This window comes from Melanostigma gelatinosum (genome assembly GCF_949748355.1).
Source record: "Melanostigma gelatinosum genome assembly, chromosome: 3".
In the NCBI taxonomy this organism is placed as follows: Eukaryota; Metazoa; Chordata; class Actinopteri; order Perciformes; family Zoarcidae; genus Melanostigma; species Melanostigma gelatinosum.
The window spans coordinates 16,949,976-16,965,171 of NC_136636.1; the positions used below are offsets into that span (position 1 = coordinate 16,949,976).

General features: G+C 40.5%; 3 protein-coding genes across 4 annotated transcripts; 1 reads left to right on the top strand and 2 right to left on the bottom strand.

Annotated features, from left to right (window-relative positions):
* Positions 1–169: 169 nt before the first annotated feature.
* nprl2 (NPR2 like, GATOR1 complex subunit) lies at positions 170–3,999 on the bottom strand. Its single transcript, XM_079266296.1, has 11 exons — positions 3,658–3,999; positions 3,141–3,232; positions 2,844–3,012; positions 2,627–2,735; positions 2,348–2,484; positions 1,929–2,026; positions 1,603–1,639; positions 1,175–1,268; positions 981–1,098; positions 734–876; positions 170–652 (listed from the first exon to the last, which is right to left on the bottom strand). The coding sequence occupies exons 1-11, from the start codon at positions 3,736–3,738 to the stop codon at positions 585–587; spliced, it is 1,146 nt and encodes a 381-aa protein (XP_079122422.1). The 5' UTR covers positions 3,739–3,999; the 3' UTR covers positions 170–584.
* A 450-nt stretch (positions 4,000–4,449) lies between these two features.
* Positions 4,450–9,595, top strand: hemk1 (HemK methyltransferase family member 1). Of its 2 annotated transcripts, none has more exons than XM_079297198.1 (11): positions 4,450–4,711; positions 5,874–6,047; positions 6,155–6,246; positions 6,340–6,433; positions 6,539–6,676; positions 8,198–8,262; positions 8,357–8,406; positions 8,496–8,601; positions 8,836–8,931; positions 9,177–9,287; positions 9,466–9,595. In XM_079297198.1, exons 1-11 carry the CDS (start codon positions 4,649–4,651, stop codon positions 9,527–9,529), a joined length of 1,053 nt encoding a protein of 350 aa, XP_079153324.1. In that variant the 5' UTR covers positions 4,450–4,648; the 3' UTR covers positions 9,530–9,595. The 2 variants fall into 2 exon arrangements, with proteins under 2 accessions (XP_079153324.1, XP_079153325.1); XM_079297199.1 differs by having other exon boundaries at positions 6,542–6,676.
* Positions 9,553–12,893, bottom strand: cisha (cytokine inducible SH2-containing protein a). Its single transcript, XM_079297200.1, has 4 exons — positions 12,410–12,893; positions 12,090–12,292; positions 11,349–11,515; positions 9,553–11,127 (listed from the first exon to the last, which is right to left on the bottom strand). Exons 2-4 carry the CDS (start codon positions 12,107–12,109, stop codon positions 10,631–10,633), a joined length of 684 nt encoding a protein of 227 aa, XP_079153326.1. The 5' UTR covers positions 12,110–12,292; positions 12,410–12,893; the 3' UTR covers positions 9,553–10,630.
* Positions 12,894–15,196: the final 2,303 nt, after the last annotated feature.

A 15,196-nucleotide genomic window follows, 5' to 3' on the forward strand; every position in this document is an offset into this window, starting at 1 on the left:
TGTATTTTTTATGAAAATGCCTGATTTGTAACTGGCAACTGGCAATTATAGCTGTCAAATAAATGTAGTGGTGTACAAAGTAAAACTTCCTCTGAATTGAAGACAAGCTAAGCACATTTTTTTCTCAATTATAGAAGTAAAAGCAAAATGAAAACAGATGTTGACAATGTTTGTTATTGTAGTTTTTAAGTTAGAAAAATATTTTATTTCACAGTCTGATAACATGACATCTTCTGTAGCTACTTCTGTATCAATCTGAGGCTCATTTTTAATGGTTACAAAATTACATCAAATGTAAAATTCCTTGAATGCACTGTGATTTAAGACAAACTGTCAGATTGTTGGATAATCTCTTTTATTAATCACATTCTCTTTTGTACGATATCAATAAATATAACCGTCCTCATCTCCAACAGAATGCAAATTCTTGATGAGATTTGTAAAAACAAAAATGCACACTAATATAACAAAAATGACAAAATACTACTTCACTTTCACCAGTATTCCAAGAAAAGTCTTCCCATCTTTGAAGGCATCGCTGGTTGAGGCATCTCTTTATTTTTCAGTCCGTTTAAAAATCCACGTCACTTCCAGCACACCACGATGTTGGGATCATTTTCCAAACGTTCGTCCAGCTCCTGGTAACTGATGCCTGTAAAATGACGACACTGTAAGCAGACTTGTTTGCCACCATTCGATATTCTCCATACTCGACACACAGAGACAAACCTGCCTGTTTTACAGCAGATCTCATCATAACTGTGACAGCCGGTAAAGAGTCGAGGCAGCCGGCTCCTCTCGTCACGGATCACCTTCACTGGATATTTCTGCAGCCGTCGAATAAGAGTCTTCATCAGTCCAAATTGGATCAGCCGCCTAAAAAACAACAACACATGACATGACATACATGTAAACAAAAGTCACTCCGACCTAACTTTTTATTAGTATGTGCAGGAACTGATAAGGTGATTGATGCCGACCTCTCGTCAACCCTTTGAAGCTGCAGCGAGTAGCGAGAACAAAGGTCTCGGACTGTGGTTCCTGGACTCAGACCACAGTACAGCTGGAACACGTCCCTCAGACTGGCACGCTTCTGACCTGACCGACAATCAAACAATGAATGTCACAAAAGAAAGAAAAACACTAGTGTTCAACAACCATGGCCCTTATTTACCTTGCTTAGTGACGTAGTTGAGGCACTCCTCCTGAATGGACTTATCATCTATGAGGCTCTGGACTTTGGGGGTGGTGCAATACACATTAGAGTACTGGAGGGAGGTAAAAAGGCACAACACCATCACCAAACTGAACAAACTGTTATCACACAGAATTTGCCTGCTGTTAGGAAAAAATTTAAATGTTAAAAGAAAAACGTTTTAGATGTAAAAAGTAGTAATATTTTAAGATTAAAGTGGAAAATATGATAATATTATTTAACAATGTTAATACTCTTGAACAGATATGAGCTTTGACGTGTCATTTGAAAGATGTGGATGACCTTAAATTTTTTTTTTTTACAAAATATTTTACTTTTCTCAAAATATTTACATTTTACTCTCAAAATCACAGCGGCCTAATATCAAAAATATAGAACCACCATACCTGAAATATTGACACCAAGGTCACAACACCATAATACCTGTGGAAGAAAAGGGAGATTTCAACATCTCTCGTTTTGTTTGGAAATAAAAGTCTTACAACACTGAAGTGCAACACCCCCCCCCCCTAATTCAAATAGTATAATAATTCAAATAGATTTGCTGCTGGCTGTCATCAGCACTGATAAATGGGACAGTGGTTTGTCATGACGTGTTGCTATGGACAAACCCTCAGGCTCACTGCACACAGGAAACAATGGATGAGGGTGTTTTGAAGCACTTCAGCCGCCGCTGGTGTTTGTTGCCCTTTCCTCACTGAAATGTACTCACAGAAGATTCTGCACCGCGATGCGAACAAGATTCAGCTCTACATCTGCTTCAGCAGAGATCTTCTGGATGTGTCTAAATCCATCAATATAGGGCAGGATCTGCAGTAAGCATGAAGTGGAACATTATTGGATTGTACTAAACTCTATGACCTGAATTGCTCAATTAATACGATTTATATACACTACTTTGAACCAGCAATAACACATTTTTGTACAGATAAATGGCTCCTTCTCCTACACTAATGACTCATTTGCATCCATGAAATAATGGATGTGAAACAATGGATGTGAAACAAGTGTTCATATCACTTCACGTACTGCTGATAACAGGCCTTTAGTCACTAATCTTTCTCCTCTTCTTAGAATTTTGCCACATCTTATCTTATCACAACGTGCCTTGAAATGCGCCACAAGGCCTACCTGTTGAGTGGTGAGATCCCACTGAGATTTGATAAAATGGTCTTTGCACTGGGTGAAGACCGGCACATCATACTCCTGCACAATCGGGGGGTCCTTTCGCAGCTCGATCAGCTTTAGGTGGATGGTGTTGGACTCATCTTAAAAACAAACACAGAACAGAAAGGGAGACGAGAAAAATAAATACTTACAATTGTTTCCACCAAAATATCGTTTTCAGATGCCAAACCATGAACTTTAGTGCTCAATACTTTAGAGATAGATATACATAGTAAAACGTACCTATGGGTAAGGTGCAGGCTCCTGTGGCGTTAAGTTCTTCTAACAAGGTCGACATGATGGGTACAAGTTTCTGCTTGCTCTCCTCATTGGATATAAAGCCACTCTCCAGCTGCAACACGACAAGGCAAAAGGATTTAAGATCATCTCTGAGACGTCTATGCAAACAGCAGGGCAATCAAGTCACAAGTCACGGTTATGAAAACGCATCATTCACAACCTCCAGCGTTGTGAGGTACCCAGACAGCTTCTTGACGATGGGCTCAAGAGCACAGGTGTTGGTTTGGGCGTCACAAACGAGGCCGAGGTTGAACAGGAGGGCGTTTCTGCTGTACTTTTTATGCTCGATGCACACGGGACATCCGATTAACTTTTTTCCCATGGCGGTGCTAAAAAAAAAAAAAAGATTAAAAAAAGAGCAAGTGGGACAGTTTGGTACTGTAAAGAGCAACAGAGGCAAAACACAGATCGCAAAAAACAGATACTTGTGGCAAGGAGAAAGAAGCATTATACATACACTGTTATCAATTTGTTTTGCAGTTCTGGCTTGGTGATGATGTAAACTTGAACTGTGTCAAATAGCTCTCGTGAAATGTATTCCTCTGGGACCTGTCATGAGAGGACATAGAGGACACCGTGTGACATAATGCATCCTATAAGATACAGGCTTTAAGAAGATTATGTAGGTACTCTTCAATTCCACGGTCAACACCACAAGAATATGTAGAGGGACTGAATGCCTGCTAAGATCAATTATTCTCACTCTAATTCCACTAAACAAATAGTCAATAAACTTATGGCAACTACGGATACTATTTTGAAAAATTGTTCCACATACGATACACACATCCGTATGCTACACTTATATACTACACAACGTACTTTATGTTTCTGATATCAACTGATATGATTACTACAACTTTACTATCACATGGGTAATTAAGCCATGTTTGCTATGGTAATCAATAGTGCAGTTGTGGTCATTTTGATTATCTTTCCCCTTGTTTAATGTAGTATTTGCACACTGAACTTACCTGATATGTTATCTTCGGACCCAGGGTGGGGTGAAACTCACTGAAGAATATACACTCTATTCGAGAGGTCATGCCCATCATATACCTTGTTTTTCAGAGCAACCTCACTCCAAATAACGCACCAAATGTTCAGTTTAACACACTTTAACCGGTCTCAGTTTCAGATGACAGCCTCCTGTGTGTGCCTTCTGTTTAGCAGCTGAAGCTAGCTGCTAGCTTCCCGTTGTAACGTTGATAAACACGCTAGTGACCACCTGTGAAATACATGTAGCACTTCTAACGTCTGGGAAACGTCCGGACTAATGTGCTATCACTGTACTTTGACAATATTTCTGTCAACATAACAGCAAACTATCCAACAACTCTCCAATACTCGATTCATTCATGCACTCCAGTGTGAGGAACAACACTGATACATTCACGAGCTCCTCGTTATTTACGAAGGCAGATAACGGAAGTCGTAAATACTACGTCGACAGTGGACAGCGGAGGTTTATCCATTGACTAGCAGTTGAATACATTGATTTACTATCATCTATTCACATAATTTATATTATATCAATGTATACAATCTATACACGTCCTAGGTTAAGCGATTGTCACCACTTTGCTCGGGTTTTAGGCAGCTACGTGCTAAAAAAACTCATATATCCGATAGTCCTTAAAGGCAACATTAGTCACCAGGGTCAGTGCTGCGCAGTGTGCGCAGCGTGTGCAGACTTGCGTCATGTCAACAGTTGAAGAGGTTTCGCTGCGCCATGTGTAGGAAATGCTATCGGCAGTATCAACTAGCTTGCCATGGGCTACAGAAAATGTCGTTTAATGTCCACATAGGTCCTTATATGTTCAAATGATACACATGACCGAGAAAGTGTACATATAGTTCGGACAACAGAATACCAAAAGGATGCAGCGGGTAACGTTACAGCTGATGGCTACACCAACATGGAATAAATACTGATGTAAAAAGGTGTGTTTATTTAGATTGATCATGTGGAGGATATCACTGAGTGCAGGCTACCGAAGCTTTGGGTGCAGGATTATTGGACCAAAGGTAACTAACGTTAACTGTTCAATTTTTGTTGTTGTTGTTTTCAGGGAGTCCTCTCGGTAATCAAATACAAACATGAAAGAGAAAGGTGTGAATTTATGATAAATGCTTACTATTAACTGTTATTACTAAACTTTGAGTGTTAATAGGTACATCCTTTGTAGCAACTAGACAGCAGAACTTACAAACTAGTGCACATATAAGCAGAGTCATCATACTTTGTGTGTTTATTTATTGAGCCATATTTTGGTTGATGTGCATTTACATTTGAATGGAGTGCGTGCGTGCGTGTGTGGCCTATTGCAATTTGTCTTACTGAATATGGGTCTGGCAGAGTTTCTAATTGGTTCTGAACCAAAGACAATATTTAATTAAGAAGGGTTACAATCTTGATCAAATCTGGGTAAAATATCACACTAACAGACTTAGCAGTCAATGTCTGACTTTATCACCAAAATGAAACGAAGTGAAGGAGGGGCTTATGTCTATATGAAATAAGAATGGCAGCCAGCTATTCATTGTTCCCCTTTTAATATTCAAAGGGACAAGATTCCATGTATGTCCAAAATGACTGTAGAACTACAACTGTCTCTTCAATATTGATTAATCGATAGATTATATTTAATACATCTATTACAAATGCCCACATCAAGTTAATGGAACTTAATGATACGTCTCAAAATGTATTATTTACTTCGACTAACAGTCGAAACCTAGAGGTATTGTAATGGGTTATAAACCCAAAAGTAGCAACTGTCAAAGATAAAAGTTCATATGAAAAAAAACATATGAATGTGTGTGTGAATGGTCAATGCTGACAGGTATTCTGGTTTGAATGATAAGAAGCTCTGGGCAACAAATACTTTGTAGGCTCACTCGAACAAATTCATCTTAGTCATTTTACTGAAATCCATTTAGTTCATGAGAGACACATAATTAGAAACACGACTGAGAATCATGCAGTCTTGTACTGGATTGCATTAGATTGTTAAAGTATATCTAATAATCTCACATCATTTATTTACGGTAATCTGCAATTGTTAAATTTGACTTCCTGGCATCACTTAAATGGTGATAGGGACACAACGGGGAAATCAACATGTTCCTGTAAAACCCCAGCTGGAATGTATTTGTGGCTATTTAGAAACTCACTTTAATCTTTTAGGGACTTTGGGGCTCCCATGTGGTGCGTACATGCAGCACTCCAGCCATACCTGCAGGCCGGATCACAGCACTCCAGGCGGTGGATTTATGGAAGAATCACTTCGCGGAGAGAGGCGTGATGGAGCCTGAACACTCCAGCCTTTACATTGCTGCTTACCTGCTCGGTGCTAAAACTGTGAGTGGACATTTTTCTGAGCTCTTTCAACCATGCCTGATGTAATGTCTGAATTGAGACATTAACATTTGACAACATGCCTTCCATTTCTCACATGACGTGCCCAGATAGAAAGTCTCGAGCAGGGGAAGTTATCAGAGTTTCTAAGCCCAGAAGAAACAGCGCAGATGTGGAAGCTCTGCTCTAGACGCCTATCCAGGTATAAAGTTTCTATGTACACCGCCATATCAATAAGTATTCAGATGTTTGTTTTCTTACTGAGCATACTCATAAATGTGTGTGTTTGATGCAGAATGCCTGTGCAGTATGTGATTGAGGAGTGGGACTTCAGAGATCTGACACTGAAGATGAGACCTCCTGTGTTCATACCAAGACCCGAAACCGAGGTTTGACAGGAGAACAACATGCCGCACATACGTACAACGTACAGTGAAACCCCATCGATCAATCCCACGTGACCAGAGCGGTGTTTTCTCTGTGTGTTGGTGAAGGAGTTGGTTGAACTCGTGCTCACTGATCTGAAGATGAAACCCGGGACTGGAGTTGGTGCAGACGCCCAGCATACATGCTTGGAAGTGGGATGTGGCTCTGGTGCCATTTCTCTTAGTCTGCTGAAGAGTCTGCCTCAGGTTAGTTTGTGTTTATTGTAACAAATAGATTTTTCCAACACATTGAATCAAGCTGAATAATCTTTTGCATGGATTGTCATGGAATCCGGTACATGCGTTCACCTGCTGACATAGGGGATCCCCTGACCTCTCCTCTAGCGCCACCAGCAGGTCAAAGATTTCACTTTTCACCATCTCAGCATCTGATAGATGTACCACATTTTGTATTTACGGTTCCCAGATGATCTATCCGATCTATCCGTTGTTATTCATGACTTTTCGTGTCGTGACACCATGAGGTTGCCATTTGTTTTGAGTCACTTTGAGTGAAAACAACTATTCAATGGATTTCCATCAAATTTGGTAGAGGCATTCCTGTTCCCCTCAGGATGAATCTGAATGACTGGTGATCCCCTGACATGTAATCTGGTGCCTGATACTTGCAAAACGAATGAGCCTCAGGTGTACTTTGTGTTTAGTTATAATTAGCAAATGTTAGCACGCTAACAAACTAAACTAAGATTTAGTTTAGTTTAAGAACATGTTAAATATGACACCTGCTAATCATTAGCATGTTAGCATTGTCACTGTGAGCATTTTGCAATGCTGACATTAAAAGAGTACAATTTAACTTTGCACTATAACATTGTCAAGATGTCTTTGTTTATTCCATGCATTATTCTTCCTTGTTAAAACATTAGTGCCTACATTACCCACAATGCAACACAACCACTAGCGTTCCAGTTGGAGATTTGAGTGTGTTATGATTAGCCTCGCGGCTCAAGCAGAGGTGAGGAGCGGGTTTCAGAGGTCTGGTAAGCTGAGCTCACTTCTTTGTAACGCCACAGCCCCCCAGATGTTTTTCCATTTTCAAATTGTTCGACTCTGTAGCCATGAAAGGCTTTACACAAATGTTTCACATAATAGTATTTCTCCAGACCTGTAAACGGACTTTAATGTGTAAAATGTGGAGTTCCCCTTCAACATTTAGCATGGCTGAAGTACTTAAATGATAAGTTAGTTCAGTGATGAGTAGGTTCAGAGAGAATCCATTTGTTACTATTGTGATAAGTAAAGAACTAAACAGTCTGGTATCAAAGTAGTTTGTCAGTTTCCTATCTTATAAGATAATACTTAACACTGTGGGTTTTAGGCTGTGTCAATTTTGACATTTTGCAGACTAAATAATGTATTGCTGAATAGAATAGGTTTATAGTATGATTTAAAATCAGTAGGTTAATTAAAAAGGAAAACAAGTCATTCGTCACAGCTGTAGAATAGATACACACGGCTAAGAAAAGAGCTTTGCAGCAGAATACACTGTTGTGTTCCCCTCTGAAAGCGCAGTAGTTTCAGCTCACTGCTGAACCAAACAGCTTACCATCCTGTCATACGTTTAGCCGTGTCTTTTTATTGTTCTTGCTACCCTGTTAACAGATTGTAAAACTGTCTTGCAGAGAAATAGATTATTTTCCCTGGGGAAGTTGTTTCCAAACGGTAAACATCACTTTTAATTGCCGTGTTTGTTTTCTCTTTCACAAGCTTAAAGTTACTGCTGTGGATCAAAGTCAGGATGCGGTGGATTTAACAGGAGAGAATGCGTTAAGGTAAGTGTAACATAGCACACGTGAGCAAGTTGTAAATGTGCTTATTGATTTACTTTTATTGTGGTTAAAGACGAAGGATTTTTTTTTTCTGCAGGTTGGGGCTTCAGGACAGATTACAGGTCCATCATTTAGATGTAGTGAAGGGCAAGTGAAAGCAATGCTTTGCAGATAGTCGTTAAAATGCACCTCAACAGATTGCTGATAAAAGAAAGTTGTGTTTTGTGTTTTGGCAGATGCAGAAACTGTGTTAAGCCTTTGTCGCCATGTCTCAACTTTGGTCAGTAATCCCCCGTACCTGTTCTCAGAGGATATGACCACGTTGGAACCTGAAATATTTCGGTGACTAAAACACAATCAGCTTACCGGTACTCATTCATTTAAAAAAAACAATTTTAAGCGAAATTGTATGTGGTAAATTTGATGTCAGACCTTTTTGAAAATGCATGAAATATCCAAAATGTATTTTCATCCGTGCATTAGGTTTCCTTTAGGAATGTATTTTTTATTTATTTTTTGAAATATGTGACATCAAATGGATGTATTTAAGTGATTTATGGATTACTGTGGGCCCAGATTTGAAGACCATGCTGCTTTAGATGGAGGTAAAGATGGCCTGAAAGTCATCAAACAGATTTTGACTCTGGCTCCTCAGATTCTATCAAATCATGGGTGAGAAACTCCACTGCCCGACACACACACACACACACACACACACCTGGGTTTAATTCCCACTGGCTGCGTCTTGTCACAAGAATGAGAAAAACACACGTATCACGTTGCCTCCTTAATGGGTTCGGCTTTTTAAAAGACTTCCCGTGAAAACAGTTCCAGTGACATGCCACCGTTGCTTCAATTAATTCTGTCCTGTTCATAATACATTTTAATTCATGATGTGCTCTCTTTCTGAATAACAGACGTGTTTACTTGGAGGTGGATCCCAGACACCCCCCGCTCATTCGCCGGTGGGTGGAGGCGAATGTGGAAGAGATGCGTTATGTGGAGACACGGCACGACATCACCGGCAGGTCTGTCTAGAGAACAGCTCAGCCTTTATGTCTTCCACCATAGCGTCATGTAATCAGTTTGTCATCATTTAACCTACCTTTATGCTAAAGTGCTCCACATCACTGTTTACACAACGGCTTTGTGCTAGTTTTGCATTTCATGCCCAAATTCGGAGTGTGTTTGTTTTTTGTTTCTTAGGCCACGATTTTGCATCCTTCGGAAAGAGACGTCTAACAAGGACCACAAGCTGGATCTGGATTGAGAAACTGAGATCCTATTACGCTGGCTTTAGCCCAGGTCACCACAGCCTCAGCTCCCCTGCCCCCACTGAGCCGGCGAGCACGCGCTCGCAGCGATGTCATTACTCAAAATGCACCATTTGCAGAGGCTCAAATCGTTTTCATGTCACTGTTGCACTTTTAATCTGCAACATTTATGACCACATCCTGCGCCACAATAAAAACTGTGTGCGAGGTGGCACAGAAGCAGGCCGAAAGCTGAAGGTAATTACCGAGGCTTTTCTTAGAACCCTCTCTCTCAGAATCGCACCCTCCTCCCAGGAAGCATTCAGCAGTTCTGTGAATCCGCTGATGAACGGTCCTCCCCTTCGCTCGTCCACTCGCTGAGTCAGATGCAGGCTGCACGCATTGTTGAGCAAAAACACACCCACACACACAGAGACACAATGTGGCCTTTACTTCCTCACACAATCCGCATCTCTTGCACACTTAAAGCTCAAAGTCTTTGTGTTTCAAAGGTGATTTGAAGCAGAAAATATTTCGTCACAAGTGTCACAAGAGCAAGTCATCATGTGCCGGTAAATAAAGATGATGATGATTAATAGTACTTCTCTTTGTCCTGTGAGTAATGCTTCCAGTTGAAAAGAGAAAAGGACTTTAAATACAGCAAGTTTGACTCCAATCAGTTGTTTTAATAGAAAAATGTACACATGTGAAAGGTAGAAAAAATGTTTTACTGAGAAAACTAAAATGGCATGAAAGATGTCTCAATGGAATCAGTGTACTTCTGAGGAACACTATGTACTTCCAGAACTGATTATGGTAATACGGGTATGGACAATTTCCACATCCATCATGAAATAAAGGATTACAGTACTGAGGCTTGCTCACATGTCGTCTTCTTTTCTGGTACTTCGTCACTCGGTCCTCGACAAATCAAGTGTGAAACCAGCCACCTCCGTGTTCACTGAACTTGTGCACATTTCTTCAGCAAAGACTTGACCCTGTGTCTAGTATTTTCGGGACTGGCCTCCAACTGCTTGCGCAGTCTTCTTTGTAGGACAGGACCTGTTTGACAGTTTTTTTTGTTCCTTTATGTGGTCATAATAGACTTGAGAGGCCACTTATACCTTGAAGGGATAGTCCTGTATGTAGCTCAGCAGAGGCCTCGGGAGTGGTAGCTGGTCGGGGCAGTCCGAGTTTCTGTTAATAACGAGGCGTGTGAGGTGCTGTAAAGAGGGCAGACCCTGGGGCTTGAACACAGGCCGTTTCAGTTTTAACACCACAGATGTCTCCTGAATTGTCTGCTGAGAGGGTTTTGAAGGCGCGTCCTCCAACACCTTCCCCTCCTCTGCTTTCCTCTCTGGTCCCATGTAGTGCTGCACCAGGCTGGGCACGTTGGGGAAGGACGACAGGCTGGGCCGGGCCGGGGAGCAGGAGTCCAGCAAAAACTGGGCGCAGCTGTACTGGATCCGTATGCTGGTGGGACCACGCGCAGTCCTGACCGAGAGGGTCAGCATGTACAGAGGGTGGCTGCTGTCTCGCACCAGGAACGCGCCTTCAGATGCCTCTTGAAGTGCAGCGTGGGCCTGAGCTGCAGTTACAGCTCCCCAGTACCATCCTACACACACAGATTCCTAAATGTTCGTCACTCTGAACAGTCTGTTCTTTTCACGGTCCTGTACAGCTCTTTATTTTACAGTTAACAGTCCACCATTAAGCCATTTAACCAAATCTCTTTACAGCAGAAGATAAAATGTGCCAAACAGTCCCTGGAACAGTTTGTGAATTTTCAAGAATTGTATTTGTGGAGGTAAATGTAAAATAATTTTTTTACTGTACCTGAATTTTCTAGATAGCAGAAGTTGCTTGCGATTGCCCGCAGGTCCTTTGTGGGGTCCCATGCAGGGGTGCTGTGAATGTGAAGGCATGGGGTGGAAGGTACAGTTTCTGCCCGCATATCCCGTGGGGTTTCAGTGGAAAGAGCATCGGGCAGACAAGCTCTCGGACTGAAAATCAAATGGAAAATATGGTTTTAAAAACATGTTACAGCAGGTTTCCCTCGTCCACATTAATGCAAGAGCCACGTCATCGCAGTTCAGTGTTTATTGCTAAATTAGGAGAAGAGAAAGACATTCACTTCACTGTCCACTTTAAAATTGAGAACCACAAAGTGGATATTTGGTCTTATTTACAATTTTATAACCACATTTTTATTTTATACAGATTTTGTGTTACTTGTGTTTTGTCTTTTATTGATGGCAAAGACACTTTAAATTAACAATTTGACCACAGTCAAGCTTAAATGAAGGGTAAATACAAAAGGTACACTATAATTACTTTTATTAGTATGAAGAAGTTTCTGATTCATTTTTTTCATCAGTGAAAAAGACCTTTGTCTTTAGATTTGTTAGACTCGATTTAGAGACCTCACCCTTTGAAAAACATGTATAATCAAGAATCGAATTTGAAGACTTTGAATATAAATTAACACTAATTAAGATAGCATTACTTTAACAGATGCAATGGTTTGGTGATACGTAATGAAAGAGAACACGCAGAAACAAAGACAAGTCAACTCACCCTGGTACACAAAGAATCATACTATTTCTTGAATCCTGTGGGCTACGATCCGGTCAGTATTTCTCCTTCAGAAATGAAGCAAAACATATAGAGACTGGGCTCTAAGGAAATAAAAAACTACTTAGCGAGAAAATGAGCGTTATCATCGGTGAGATACGAGTGGGACAATAAAAGAGCACCGTGTATCCGGTATGGGTTTGTTCCTGTAGTTTATATAAAAACACAAAACACAAAACGTTCAGTTAAAAAATGAAAACAATGAATTTCATCATAAACATTGAAAAAAATCTCCGTAGCAGCGGGTTGGAGTGTGTTGTCACCAGAATGGGATCCAAGTGTGTGGAGGGCAGAGTGTAAAAGCTCGGCTTTTGAAAATTGCCGTTTCCTAGAAGTCTATTCTGAGAACAGCACCGGCGGCTCTGACGTCACACCGGCCGCACCAACTCCCCATTCCGCACCGACCACCGCCGGTTGTCTCGCTCATGTGTAGGACAGCGACTGCTTTCTGCGTGTTTGCTGGTTAAACGGATTTTGCTTTTTTTTTTGTTACGCGCAATTCCCAGGATTAAGCCGCGCGGAGCACCGTCATGTTTTGTCTGCTCGTTTTTTGTTTTTTTCTGGAGACCTGTTTCTCCCGCAGGCTCCTGCCTTCGCTGAACCGGCGCGCGCTCCCAGGAATCGCGCGGCAGCTTCTCCCTATCTGCTTTCCAGGAATAATTGCAGCGCTTGACTCCGCCCCGCCGGGCGGCCCCGACAGAGCCTTCTTTCTGGGAATTCACCGCCTCAACATTAAGATAATAGGAATGCACACAGGCTGTTTCCAGTAATATAGATTTCCCTCGACCCTCGTGGACAACACGGCGAGAGGTTTTCACGGAGGTTTGTCAGAGATAATTACGCTCGAGAAAACAAGTTGTTATTGTGACAATAAACTAGAAAACGGGTTAACTCTATTGTCATGTTGCTCATTTGTTCTTCACGATTTATTCATGTTAGTATTGTCTGAGGTTCAGAGTGTAAAATCGTATTTCTGTTCATAATCTCTCCTGACGTATAGGGAATCCATCTCGGAAATATATATATATATCTTATCTTTTCTTTAAATTACAGGCCAAATAAAGGCTGCTGAGCATAATACTGAGACTTGATTTACACCATATTGTTTTTCCAGTTTTTAAAATACAACTGTAATCTGAGCCATCTCACAAACACACGCAAGTATAAACCCAGGCTGCAAACCAATGAAGGCAGATACACGTGATTGGATTCAAAGAAACACATGAAACTATTCTGCATCGTAATCACAGCCATATGGGAACCTACTGATCCAGAATAGCCAAAACATTTTCCAAGAAATCCTAGAATGTGGCTTTTTTCCTAGGAAGTCATTATAGGACTTTTATTCATCTCTGCCGGATGCGGTTGAACAAATATGTTTTGTGAGCCCCACACCTCTATGTGAACGAGGTTACCTCTTTTGCTAAACCTGAGCAACTTGCAGCATGCACAGTCAGTTTACAACAATCACATGTAGCACGTTGCAACAGGAACTGACAGACAGGGGAGAAACTATATTTAAAGAAATGAATTCCTCATAAAAGATTCTTTGAATGTGGTGTTTGAATGCATGATGTAGTGTCAACATTTCCAACTGAATGTTGTCTGGACGTGGATAATGAATTATGAAAATGTAGTTTTGCCAAGAGTGAAGGGATGTTACACATACAATAGATTTGTGCAATAGTAAAAGACATCATTTAAAAATAAAAAATATATACAAATTTACAATAAAATATGATAAACAAACAAACAAATAAATAGTATACATTAAGACAAGTATGTTATTAAAGTGACAAGTGTGTATTTAAAGAGAGTTGTGCAAGGATGTGTAACTAATTATTTAAGGTAGTGGGGGTCCCGGGCTGCGTGAGCCCATCTCAGATGGTGTGAAAGTTTGGTTACTGGAGAACATTTTATGAGGAAGGCAGGGAAATTACCAAGAACTTGAAGATGAAGAGGAGCATAGCCTATGAACCGTCCTAGCTCCATGTCCCCACTGAGGTCATATCAGTATAATTCTAAAGCTTATACGTCTGAGGAGATCCTTGTGTTTACAGCAAATCGAAGTGCAAGAAGGCCAAAAACATCCGAGAAAAGAAGATTCTGCACACACTCATCCAAATCCATGGACAATTCATGGATTTGGACTCAGGCTGTATCTAATGATTGTTTTCATTACAATTTCATTTTCTTTAGTAATCGATTACTCGGCAGAAGAAAACGGCCGTCACAAGTTCCCAGAGCCCAGAGTGTCTTATGTTGTCCGATCAAGCAGTACATATTCACATCTGTTAAATAGGAACCAGAGAGCATTTTTGCCGGTTTTGCCCTAAAAATGACTTCAATGATCAAATGATCATCATAGTATTGCTAATGTATTATCTGTTGATGAACTAGTTGACTAATTGACAAATCCTTTCAGCTCTTGTTTAGACTTTTGGGAACTACTCTGAACTGCATTTCCCATACTTGCATGAAAAAGCTTTGTGTGCTCAGCTTAATGTCATTATGAGATTTGCTTAATGTCAATGAGCAAATGTTTGGCTTTATTACAAGATTAAATTGGTGTGCAAAACAAACTCCATTCTGAGATTTGTATTTTTAACTGTGTTACACTATACTGAGAACTATACAAAGGCAGTCATGACATTGATTGTTTTTTATTATAACAGCTTTTATCTTATGATTAGTGTCCACAATTCCTTAAATAAGCCCCATGGGCTTTACGATGTTTATCCAAAGGTTTGTTGCTGGTTTTGCCTTTTACTGTTGTGAGTTTTACAGTAGATATTAGTGATTTTGCTTTTTTCCATCTTGATTACAAAGTCACTGCTTTCTCTGCAAGCCAGACAAGGTCTCTGGAAAAAGTGTGGAGTAGACGGCATTTATTTGGTTCAGTAAAGCCTTGTGTCCTCTGTGTTCAGGTACAGCAACATGTACATACTGTATCAATGCAGAAGTAGTATAACAACTAGATCTAAAAACACACATTCTCAAGTGGCAAAATGTATAACCTACAGATAAGGCATATTATTATTTTTCCTATA

Bases quoted from the DNA above. Each gene is read 5' to 3' on its own strand.
- nprl2 (XM_079266296.1), bottom strand. From the start codon at position 3,738: ATGATGGGCATGACCTCTCGAATAGAGTGTATATTCTTCAGTGAGTTT. The intron at 3,013-3,140 runs GTATGTATAATG...TTTTTTTTTTAG, and splicing joins CAAAACAAATTGATAACAGT to CACCGCCATGGGAAAAAAGT. The intron at 1,640-1,928 runs GTGAGTACATTT...TTTCTTCCACAG, and splicing joins ATCGCGGTGCAGAATCTTCT to GTATTATGGTGTTGTGACCT.
- hemk1 (XM_079297198.1), top strand. From the start codon at position 4,649: ATGTGGAGGATATCACTGAGTGCAGGCTACCGAAGCTTTGGGTGCAGG. The intron at 6,048-6,154 runs GTGAGTGGACAT...TGACGTGCCCAG, and splicing joins ACCTGCTCGGTGCTAAAACT to ATAGAAAGTCTCGAGCAGGG. The intron at 8,602-8,835 runs GTGACTAAAACA...CTGTGGGCCCAG, and splicing joins TTGGAACCTGAAATATTTCG to ATTTGAAGACCATGCTGCTT.
- cisha (XM_079297200.1), bottom strand. From the start codon at position 12,109: ATGATTCTTTGTGTACCAGG. The intron at 11,516-12,089 runs GTGAGTTGACTT...TTTGATTTTCAG, and splicing joins ATGATTCTTTGTGTACCAGG to TCCGAGAGCTTGTCTGCCCG. The intron at 11,128-11,348 runs GTACAGTAAAAA...CTGTGTGTGTAG, and splicing joins CTGCTATCTAGAAAATTCAG to GATGGTACTGGGGAGCTGTA.